The sequence below is a fragment of the Octopus bimaculoides genome, chromosome 4 (assembly GCF_046866305.1).
Source record: "Octopus bimaculoides isolate indiv1 chromosome 4, ASM4686630v1, whole genome shotgun sequence".
In the NCBI taxonomy this organism is placed as follows: domain Eukaryota; kingdom Metazoa; phylum Mollusca; class Cephalopoda; order Octopoda; family Octopodidae; genus Octopus; species Octopus bimaculoides.
The window spans coordinates 132,014,495-132,027,352 of NC_142931.1; the positions used below are offsets into that span (position 1 = coordinate 132,014,495).

Below are 12,858 nucleotides of genomic sequence, written 5' to 3' on the forward strand. Positions count from 1 at the left end.
TCCAGTCAACGGTCAATCAATGTATGTATGTATGTGTGTGTAAGTTTAATGCTCGAAATTCACATCGGAAAATCAAAAGTGACATTCATACATTTCCCAAAGGCTTTACTACAATAAATATGAACATATGACGGCTGTGGTGGTGAAGTCTTCATTTAAAATAAGTACTGATACAGAATTGGAATCACGTCACACAAGAAACATGAATTGTTCAATCGCAGTTCAGAAATACTCCTGTAGTAGTAGTAGCAGTAGCAGCAGTGACAGGTTTAAGAAGCAAAAAAAAAAACGAGCTACAAGGAGAAAAGAGTGTTTTGTGAAGACGTGATGTTCATGAGTAGCAGTGACTGAATGTAATATAGTTAGAATGGTCGTGGTAGTAGTAGAGGTAGTGGTAGTAGTAGAGGCGGCGGCGGCGTTGGCGGTGGTGGGTGGTGGTTTTGTTAATACTAATTGCAGTACTGGTGATGATGATGATGATGATGATGATGATGACGACAGTAGTGCGGTGATGGTGGAGATGGAAGCAATGACGGTGATGATGGTGAAGATCGTTGTTCTTGTTGTGGTTGCTTAACAGCCCCATGCCATCCCTGACCGTGCAGGCTTATTATAAAAGACATTCCAGTTGTGATCATCACGTTTACCCCCATCCCCCTGAGGTGGTGTACTTGTTCTCGTTCTCCTTCTGTCTGTCTGTCTGTCTATCTCTCTCCCCCTCTGTCTGTCTGTCAGTCAGTCTCTGTCTCTCTCTCTCTCTCTCTCTCTCTCTCTCTCTCTCTCTCTCAAGAATGAGTGTGATTTGAGGGAAATTTGGTTGTTGTTTCCAGCAGGTCTTGAGACCACGAAGAAGTTCCATCGCTGTCTCGAAGCAAAGATGATGTAGTTAGTTAAGATTCCAATACACATTCACACAGTTCCAATTTAGCTCAAATCTCGAAATTCCACAATCACTGTAGATCAACACACACACACACACACACACACACACACACACACACACACACGCACACACACACACGCACACGCACACACAATTACAAAAGAATTTTGACAGTTGGAACTGTCAACATTCGCCGGCAGTGAATTACACATACGTACACACACACACACATACATACGTAAGTACTACACACACACACACACACACGAGGACATACAAAGGATACATACACAAACATATGCACATATACACGCATACATAAGCATACACACGGACATACAAAGATACATACACAGACATTTACATACATTCACATACAGACAGACAGACAGACAGACAGACAGGCATACGATATATATTTTTTTCTTTAGAACAGTATCGCCAAAATTGCTACCAGCACCATCACTACCACGCAAATGCAGTACCACTAACACTACCACAGTAACACCGATACAACTACAGTATTAATGTAGTAGTACCACTAACTAACAGTATCACAGCAATGCCGATACTACTCCAACACTACACTAATACATATACCAGCAACAGAAGACCTCAGAGTGGTTTCTCGATCTGCTAGAAATGACAGCAAAACCTTCCTCAATTCACACACACACACACACACACACACACACACACACACACACACACACACACACACACACAAGTCACTGTTGAGAATAAGGAAGTGAATACATAAGACGATGTAGTCTAAGTCAGAATTTAGCTTTAAAAAGATTTGATTGGAGACGGCTAGAATGTATTTGGAGATAGGTTTGTTCGATCAGGGTCAGTTTGGGGTTATCGATCTACTAGAAATGGCAGAAGAACCTTCCTCAATACACACACACACACACACTACCGTCTGGAATAAGGAAAGGACACTAGACAATGTAGTTAGTCCCCGTTAGCATTTAACATTAAAAGAGATGTGATTGATTGGTGACGGCTGGAATGAAAGGTCTATCCGATCAGGGTCAGCTCAGGGTTAAACAACAACAGTATCATATTAGTACATCTAACAACACTGCTACCGACAACAACAGCACCAGCAACTACAACATCGCAATATTCTATTAATATATATATCCTTGTCAAAACATTACTATCATCACACTGACGCAATGTCATCGAGGGAGCTTTTTTCTACGTAGTCATTTATTTAATCTGCTCAATGTAACAAGAATCTTCAACGAAATCTTTAAAAGAATTCCCTACTGTCTTTCATGAAAAGAGAATTTTAGAATTACATGCCTCACAATGTAGACAGAATGGCCACGGCTAAAACATTGATCACTCGAATAATAGGATTTTGACGCCGAACTGACACACTAAACGAGCCTTACATGTATCAGACATGTAAGAAGACTCGTTCATTAGTTTTTGAACGGAACGGCTGTATGTAATCTACGGATTTTCTTCAAAGCTGACCTAGGCTACTCTATAACAGGACAGACCCCCCCCCCCCAACAGCATATCACCGGCATCCCTTCCAACGCGACATAAGCACCACAATTCACCAACCCATTAAGCTACTATTATTACTATTATCGCCACACTCCATCACCACTCCCCAACACTCCCATGCCTTGAAAGATTTTGGGAAGGGAGAAATAAATATTAAGCCATTATTGTTATTATAGAGCGACGGAATAAATACTTTGCGGTATTTGTTCCGGCTCATTACGTTCTGAGTTCAATCCCGCCGAGATCAAATTTGCCTTTCATCCCTGCGGAGTCGATAAAAGTAATTACCCATTGGGGGTCGATAGTATAGACTAACCACACTCAAAATTGCTTGTCTTGTGCCAAAATTAGAAACCACTATTATTTATTATAGAGCGTCGGTATAAATGCCTTGCAGTATTTCTTCCGGTTCTTAACATTTTAAGTTCAACCCCCACCGAGGTCAACTTTACCTTTCACTCCCCCGAGGTCGATAAAATCAAGTACTGGAGTCGATGGTATCGATTGATCCCCTCCCCTCAAAAATTACTAGCCACTGTGCCTAATTTAAAAACAATTATTATTATTATTATTATATTATTATAACATCATAAGCACAACGCGCATCAAAGCCGACATTGTTTATTCTTATTATTTTTATAGAGGAAATGGGTGGTTGCAGTATTCATGCCTTTATCAAGAACATCAACGAAGTAGTAAAAGAAAGAAGAAAACAAAAAAGACAGAAAGAAAAAGGCTTGAATGAGATTCAAAATCTCGTCGCGTTTAATATTGATTTCTTTGAGGCAGAGGACCACACACACACACACACACACACACATATAGAAGACGAGCTCATTCAAGACAACTGACTTCAAACTGGGAATCGAAGCCGACTAACAGATATTCTAGTTCATAAAAATAGTGAATTCCTACATAGAAACGAGACAAGAAATTTTAGGAGTAAGGCTTCAGTTTTGGATCCAGTACTTATCGACCGCAAAGGGATAAAGATTCAAAATTTGACAAATTTGTAGCAAAGAGGGATTTAGCTACGAATCCTTTGAATTCATTAATTGCAGTTATTTTTATCGACTCAAGAGGGATATAGTTTGAATTCGGAACATTGTGAGGACATTATTATTGTAAAATTTAGTTCGGTGCTGTACGTTTTTCTGCTATTCCACACCTCAGCAATAATAATCCTTTCCTACTACAGGCACAAGGTCCGAAATTTGTGGGGAGGGGGTTAGACGATTAAATCGATCCCAGGGCTCAAAAGGTACTTATTTTATCGACCCTGAAAGGATGAAGGGCAACGTCTACCTCGGCAGTCCAATAATAGTAATAGTATTATATTTATTATATTTTATTTTAAAAAATTGATAATTATAATTGTTTCTGATTTAGACAGAAGGCCAGCAATTTAGAAAGGTCAGTCGATACCATTGCCTCCAGTACTTGACTAGAACTTTGTTTTATCGACTCAAAAAGGATGAAAGGTAAAGTTGACCTCGTTGGGAATTGAACTGAGAAAATAAACAACCGGGTCAATATCGCAAGGCTAATAATAATAATAATAATAATAATAATAATAATAATAATAATAATAATCCTTTATATTAAAGGCACAAGGCCTGAAATTTGGGGGAGGGCGTAGTCGATTACATCAACACCAGTACTCCACTGGTACTTAATTTATCGACCCTGAAAAGATGAAAGGCAAAGTTGACTTCAGCAGGAATTGAACACAGCAAGTTAACTGTCGGAACAATGTCGCAAGGCTTAATAGTTGGTAACAACGATAATGTTCTGTAAACCTTATAAATTACAGTTTTAATAAAGTTTAATTAGCGACGGTGTCGAGTCAAAAGCGTGAAGTCTAAATACGCCGAGAGCTTCTACAATATTGTCTGGCACCGATATATGAACTCACGACACGAGAATTTAAGTGATATCTTCCAGTAATGTAAGCACATCTCTACTTGAGTCGTTGTAGATTTTAGGAGAGATTTGTAATGAATGATACATGGTTCTCATATCAGGACACTGGAACTCGCGCGCGTATGCACACACGCACGACAGATCGATAAAAAAAAAATTATAAACAAACATAAATATAATAAATGCATACTTCTCTCTATCTTACACACATACATACATATATACATACACACACATATATATACATACTTGAAGATTACCATATATATATATATATATATATATCAATCAGAGCTGTATATATTGTATTTATGTTTGTAAATTTTTAAAATCTGTGTGTGTGTGTACATATAATACACACAAATAAATGCATAATGTAAGGATGTTTATATATACACGTCACAGACAAGAATATATGCATACACATGTGTAATGTGAAGGTATTTATGTCATGTCACATATATTATATATATATGCGTGTCATGGAAGTGACAAGTTCAAAAGAACATTGTCAGGCCACTTAAGAGTGTGGAACCAAAAGCAGAATCTGAGATTCAAGATAGTTGCGTCGAACTCAAGGTTATGGATTAAAAATTTTAACCCACCCACAAACTTATGTGTGTTTGTATTGTACACATACACACACACACACACACACACGTGCGTGCGTGTGTGTGTGTGTGTGTGTGTGTCGTAGACTAGGGGTTTTCAAACTGTGGTCCGCAAGAACAAGACAGGGGGTCCGTGGACAGCAAATACTTTTTATGGGCAATTTGATTTTATATATGTTTTTTTAATCGAAATCTTTTAATTGACAATAAACCTATTTGTTAAATACTGTTAAATAAATAAATGTAAAAATATATGCTATTTTAAGCAAATATTTATGTATAAATTTCATAAGCGTTTATAAGGGGGTCCCTAAGGTAAAGCCTGAAATATAAAGGGGTCCGCAAGTCAAAAAGTTTGAAAACCCCTGTCGTAGACTGTATTACGTGATCAGTGATGTACGAGACGTAGATAATGTAGAGCTCAGATTATTGAGCACTGAAATATTTATACTGTTTCGAGATCGAGTACTTCATTCCACTTGTTTGCAAACTCAAAAACATGCATGAGCGAGTATGTGCGTGTGTGGCCAACGTCCAGATATGTAAAACAAGATATAATTAATTATATTATGAATATATGTATAGTATTTCTATTCATGGTGTGTGTGTAAACAAACATTAAAACAACACTCACTTATTTAAAAAGAAAAAGGGAAAACAAAAATTCATAACCATGAAACTGTTTTCGTTACACTTTTTTTTTTCTGTCGGAAATAGCTGTACAATGACAATTCTTTAATAACAAAATAATTATGTAATAATAAGGACGTTAAACCACAATTAAATACCAACAACTTATACACCCCACCTATGGATAATTATATTAATTAGTGTGATACGGGGAAATGTGGGTTGCTGTTATGTGTCAGATAAGGTCAGTTGTATTGCAAAGTTGATGGTTGTGTAACACGGTTTTAACGATTGGGGTCGTATGCTAGTTGTGCGTGAATGTAGTTTGTGTAGAAGGATTAATGGTTGTGTAATGGTATGTTGTTAGTTGTGAAGTGGTTGTGTGGTAGTGTTGTTGGACATAGTTGTATGTTAGTGAGTTGGTGGTCGTGTGAGTAGTTTGTGGTAATGTTGTTGTTGTTACTATTATCTAACCCCGAATCACTCATAACCATAACCATCTCGTCTTTTCTTAAATATATTTCGGATTACATTAGCCAACGTGTCCTTCCGATTTTAAAACGATAGGATGTGATTTGTGGGAAGGTTGGTTTCTACTTAAGCGATCCTGCAATGAGATCTTCATTCGTTCGTGTAGTAATGTTTGTGGTTATAGTTTGTATTCATGGTAGTATAGAAATGCTAGTGTTGGCGGTGGTAGTTGTGGGGTGGTTGTGGTGGTATACATGGTAGCATAATAAATGTTAGTGTTTGTGACAGCAGTTGTGTGTGACAGTGTTGGTGCTTGCAGCGTTATATGAGGTAATAATGATGGTATTTGAAGCAGTGTTTGTGTGGTATTGTTAGTGATTAAGGTGGTATACATGGTAGTGTAGTTGTTAGTGCTTGCGGTAGAAGTTTTGCAGTAAGAGTTGGCGGTTATAGAAATAGCTGAGTGGATAGTGGTGTTGGATATGGCTGTGTGGTCGTGAGGGCTGATAAAGAGCAGATCTATAATCAAAAGTGTTCCAAACGTTATCATCTTTCTTTTCACTGTGCATCTAAGAATACACTACCCAATACGTTCTTCCTGTTTCAAGACGGTAGTACACGATCTGAAGGAAATTTGATGTTAATGTTGTTATCCTAACCTACAGTTAGATCCGATCGAGGAAACCTATGATTATCAAATGCATTCCAGCCACAGCTATCGCCGTCTCTTGTTCAGGCATACTTTATACCTAGGTCTACATTATCAAACGCGTCCTTCTTTCCTGTGATCAGAGGGAAACTTCTCTGCTAATTCTAGCAAATCAAGCGACCACGGAGAAACCTCGCGCATAAGAAACCTAGTGTTGTTTATCGTAGTGTGATTGTTATACTGTAGTGGTATTAGTGGTTGTTGCAAAGTGGTTATATCTGCATTGTAGTGGTTTTGGTTAGTGGTTAGACTATAGTTATGATGTTGGTGGGTGCATTGTATAGCTTAAGTGTTGAATTTTGTCAGTGGTGATGCAACGTAGTAGTAGTAGTAGTAGTAAAGATAGTGTTGTTGTGATAGCGGTAATGTTGTAGTGGTGACAACAGTAACAGCCAGTGCAGTAGTAATTGCGCTAGTACTGTTCTAGTGTTAATGATAGATGGCATTGATTGTAGTAGTAGTAGTAGTATGTAAGTGGTAGTGTCGGTTATAGTATTGTGAATAATGTTGTATTAGTCGTAGTATGGTGCAGTAGGTATGTAGCTGTGTTGGTTGTAGTATGAAGCTAGTTTGTTGTATTGCTCATAGAAAAGATATCAGTGGTGGTGGTGGTTGTGCTGGTAAGAAGAAGTAGTAGTAGTAGTAGTAGAGTGTCGATGGTTATGCTAGTAACAGTAGTAGTAGTAATAATAATATACTGGTGGTTAGTAATGATGGCGGTTGGTAGTGGTAGTATGTTGGTTGTAGTAGGTATTGGCGGTAGTGTTGACATGGTAGACAGTACGATGTCAATAGTAGTGTTTAAGTAATAATAATTGTAGTAGTAGTAATAGTAATAATAATATTAATAATAATAATAATAATAATGGATATATTAATTATAGATATGTGCAAAAATTGTTGGTGATGTTGGAAGAGGCAGTAATTGTGTGGGAATTGTTGTTGTTGTTGTTGTTTGGCCGCGGGTTGCCTCTGAAAGAGTAGAACTATGATCAGAGGTACTTCAACCATGATTACCGTCTTTTAGGAGGATCATAAGAGTGTATTATTTATCTAATGTATGTCCTGTCCTAACCTAATACAATAAGACAGCAGTAACGTGTGATATACATATGTAATTTGAAGGGTATTTGGTTGTTATTTCTAACAGGTCGAACGACCATATAGAGGATCTATAATTGGCTCGTAGTTGTAGGTGGTATTGGAGTTGGTGTTGGTGGGTGTACTTGTAATATAATGCGGCGATAGTGATGCTGTTAATAATATTAGTGTTCATGTTGGTGGTGGTGGTGGCTGTGTTGGTGTGTTGGTAGGTGTATATATATATATATATATATATATATTGGAGTAATTATGGTCATAGCGATGGTGTTAGTTGCTTACCTCTTCCAGGCCAGAGATCGTATTTTTGCAGAGAGGCATTCTTGAAACAAAGGTGGAGGTTGTCGGCGAATGGTAATCGTCCCACGTCTCCCGTAAAAATTCGGACACAGTTATATTTTCAGGCATAATGTCGGATTGTGTTTTTCTATTCCTTTTTCTTTTTTTTTCCCCCTTTTTTTTTTAGTAAGCCGAAGAAAAAGAAAAGAGGGCGGTGTTCTTATTAACAGTTGCTTGAAGGGTTACTACTGCTGACAGTGCCGTTCTTCTTATAGTTATTACAAATGTTCAAATCGTTATTAATGTTGCTATTATTATTATAATTATTATTATTATTATTATTATTATTAATAGTAGTACTACAAGTAGTAAGTAATAAGGGTTGGTCTTGTGTTTATTGTTACTACTGGAGCTGTCCTTTCTCACAAGCACACTCTATAAAGACCCTTCTGTTTCTCGCGGCTGCTGCTGCTGCTACTATTACTTTTACACTGTTTCTCGATGTGGTAGCAGTAGTACCGCAACTACTACTTGTATTGCAGTAGCAGCAGCAGTGGGGACAGTGGTAGTAGTAGTAGTAGTAGTAGTAGTGGCAGCAGCAGTAGTATTCATAGTAGTAATAGTAGTAGTAGTAGTAGTTTCTCTTTTCGTCTGTCGCAGTTGTAATCTTATTCTTGGTTTGCTGCTCTTTCTCGATATTTTATCATTTTATCTTATTTAAATGGCTCGGAATAATTAAATTATATATATATATATATATATATGTATGTATATACACACACACACATATATATATATACATACATACATACTAATGTTTATATGCATAGTTTATATGTCTATTTATACATATATATATAAATGTAATATGTTTATAGATGTACACACTCACGCACACACACACACACATGCAACAACACATACATGTGTGTGTGACAATATTTTATTGACTTGAGTTACTCGGTGACCTGGAGTTTCGTGCTCGTATTTTGGTACGAAACTCTAGGTCACTGAGTAACTTCTCCACAATTCTCAACTCACAATTGCACACACACACACACACACACATACGCGCGCTCACACACACATACATTGTGTGTGTGCGCGCGTGTGTGTGTGCGTGTGTGTGTGCGTTTGTGTGAGTGTGTGTGAATGCTTTCATATATAAGATTGATTCATGAAACAAATTTAGACAAATAAAATTTAAAAATACAACAGAAACAAGAACAAGCAATAAAAAATAAAATTACAAACTCAAGTGAAGAAAAAAGAAAAACGAAATAACTTTCAAGCAAAAATCAATTGAAGGTTTATGTATTAAAATGCTATTATGTCGTGTATCTGGAATTTATTTTATTATTATTATTATTATTATTATTCTGGAAATCTTCCGTGGCTTTTTTTAAATTTTTTTTTTTTTTCTCTATTTTAAATGTCGAAATCTAATTTTTATTCGTTGATGGACCTACTTATTTACTTCATTCGTTTATTGATTTATTATCATTTATTATATCATTAATAATTTTTTTTTTCGTTATTAATATTATTACATTTATTACTGTGTGTTCCATAGGTTTTTTTAGTGACGTTAGAGAAAGCTTTGGTGGCTGTCGTAGTCTTTATTGTTTAGTTCGTTGTTGATGTGGTTGTTGTAGGGGTTGGAAATGTTAATCTCTTTCTTTCTTTCTTTCTTTCTTTCTTTCTTTGTCTGCTGCTTCTCTCTCTCTCTCTCTCTCTCTCTCTCTCTCTCTCTGTTTATTATGGAATGTTGGCAGCACTGACTGTCATGTCCTTAGTTCGTCTCTCTTTTGTCGTTAAACATAATATATTATGTATACACACGTTATATATATATATATATATAGAGAGAGAGAGAGAGAGAGAGAGAGAGAGAAAGAGAAAGAGATAAATATGTACACGCCCCCCCACACACATACACACAAACCACATGCTTTATACACACACATACACAAACACATATATATATGCATACACAGAGAAATAATACAAACCACACGTTAGATAGATAGATAGATAGATAGATAGATAGATAGATAGATACGGACACACATGCTCGCGCGCGCACACACACACACACACACACACAACCCACAGACCGTCTGCAGTGCTGCTTGCTTTGGTTAGACTACCACTATCACTACAACTATTACTATTTAGATAATTAGTACCAATACAACTACTACTGATTGATGTACTTGGTTGTTGTTGTTGTTATTGTTCAGAAAAAAACCTATAATCAAAGATCATTCCTGCCGTGACTATCCCGTCTTGTTAAATATCTGCGACGACATTATCTAAAAATGCTCTTTCCTTTGGATAGACAAGTAGGATGTGATTTAAAGGAAATTTGGCTGCTATTTCTAGCATGTTAAAAGATTACATAAAGGCTCCCTCATTGGTTCGGGATCAACATTTTTCTTTTCTTTTACACACTCTCTCTCTCTCTCTTTAATTCTCTCTTTCTTTTTCTTTTACGATGCCACTTGACTATTGCTCTCTCTCTCTCTCTCTCTCTCTCTCTCTCTCTCTCTCACTCTCTCTTTCTCAGGACAATTCTACGTTTCACCACTACTATTCCTTTATTCCACTGCTACTGGCTCTGATATTGCCACAACCTCTTATTCTCTCTCTCTCTCTCTCTCTCTCCATTTTCTCCTTCTTTCTCTCCCTTTTCGTTTTCTTTCTCCGTTTTCTCTTCCACTTTACTCTATATTTCTTTCTCCTTCTCTTTTCTCTTTCTCCTCTGTTTTTCACTTTCTCTCACCCATGAGTGTCCTCTTTCCCTCTCTCTTTTCTTTTAATACCTCTTTTTTTTTCTCTCTCTCTCTCTTTCTCACTTCAATCTGCTTCATATCTCCCTCCCTCCCTCCCCTTACTAGCTGTCTCACACACACACACACACACACACACACACAAACACTCGCACACACACACACACACACGCACACTCGGCGCGCTTTATCACTTCACTCCTACTTGTCGTTTGTGATTCCCCTCTCCTGCAATAATGACTTTGTTTATCTCTCTTCTTAATGGAAGCTAGGTATTTTCCGTTTCTTCGTCCACTTGACTTAACCTTTCTCCGTCTTTTCCCTATCACACCTTTTCAACTTGTCACAATTTTTTCACATGGCTTCCCCCACACCATCGCTTCTTACCACCTATTTCCTCCTTTCGCTCTTCTTTCTCTCTTTCTCTCTATATTTCTTTCTTTCTTTTCTCCCCTCCCTCTCGCTCATAACCCCAACTTTATCCACCTGTCTTATCTTTCCTCCTTCTCGCTCTTTGAATACACCCCTTCCATTTCTGTCTCTGCCTATCACCCTCATATCACATCATGGCATTTTGCCTTTCCCTTTTCTCTCTTTCTTTCTTTCTCTCTCTCTATATATCTATCTATCTATCTATCTATCTATCTTCCACTCGCTTATTGACTAAGCCATTATATATATATATATATATATATATATATATATATATATATATATATATATATATATGTGTGTGTGTGTGTATGTATCTTCTCTTTCTTCCTTATCACATCACCGTACATACTCTCTCTCTCTCCCTCTCTTTTTCTATATCTCCCTCTTTATCTCTTTTTGCTCCCTTATCACTTCCTACTCGCTTATCTTGGTCTTTCCCTCTCGCCATCTCCCTCCTTTACCACCTCGTTTCCACCTGTCCCTCTATCTCTCACTTCACTTGCCTGTCTACCTTATCACATTACCTTCTCTCTCTCTCTCTCTCTCTCTCTCTCTCCCTATCTCTATCTACCTATCTATATATCTCTTTCTCTCCTTCCTCCCCAGACATTTTGGCCTACGCTGCCATATTACTCCATTCCATTGTTCTTCTTGCTCTTCATTGCTTTTTTTTTTCTCCTTACAGTCAAGACGACCAGACGACACACATTATCTCAATTTCACACTCTCCTTATTTCGTTCTCCCTCTTTAATTCAACTCTTACCTCTACTTTCTCTGATATTTTTTCCTAACACTTTCTTTATCTTTCTCTTTCCTAGTCTACCCTGCTTCCAGATCGTATATTCCCTGCCGCATCTCTCTACGAACACTGATTCTATTATTGTGAGTAATAATAATCATGATTATTAAATACATAGTAGCATCTGTTCGGTGGTCAGATTAAATGGCCACCGATCGGAACTATTTCAAAATCTCACGTTCGATTCGCCAAAGATGTTCTCCTTCATCTTTTCTGTGTGTATTGACTGAGGTATCCCGTTGGAACTGGGACGCACAAAAGCCTTGTCGGCATATGCGGACGATGTCAACGTTAATAGCGTTTAGACAATATGGAAGTCGAAATTGTCGACATCGTTCTAAAAGAATACAAGGTGATCACTGAAACAATAAACCTACTCTAACAAGTCGATGGACCTACCTACAGCTCGGTATCTGAAAACTGAAGTTCATACCGCAGGCCAGCGTCGCGGGGATACCGCACTGTCGACGGATTGGTTAAGCTGTTTTCGATCTGGTTTGACCCAGACCTCCAAATGGATAGAAAGTGGAATGACAAGGTTATGACCAGTTTCACTCACAAATGGGCTGAGAGGAAGCTGTCTTTGAAAAGTCAGGCAGAGGTAACGGATGCGTAAATAGTTCAGTAGCGTAACTGATGGGATGGCGCTTATATGGAATAGCACTTTTATTGCATAAGCCCGTATAGGAGGCAGAGA

General features: G+C 37.6%; 1 protein-coding gene across 7 annotated transcripts in view; it reads right to left on the minus strand.

Moving 5' to 3' along the window:
- Positions 1–8,982, minus strand: part of LOC106882879 (arf-GAP with SH3 domain, ANK repeat and PH domain-containing protein 2) — a 255,065-nt gene extending 246,083 nt beyond the window's left edge. For all 7 annotated transcript variants that reach the window (XM_089351483.1, XM_089351481.1, XM_089351484.1 and 4 more), the window contains exon 1: positions 8,138–8,982. In XM_089351483.1, the coding sequence (XP_089207609.1) occupies positions 8,138–8,263 (126 nt within the window). In that variant the 5' untranslated portion in view covers positions 8,264–8,982. The remainder of the gene's footprint in view (positions 1–8,137) is intronic.
- Positions 8,983–12,858: the final 3,876 nt, after the last annotated feature.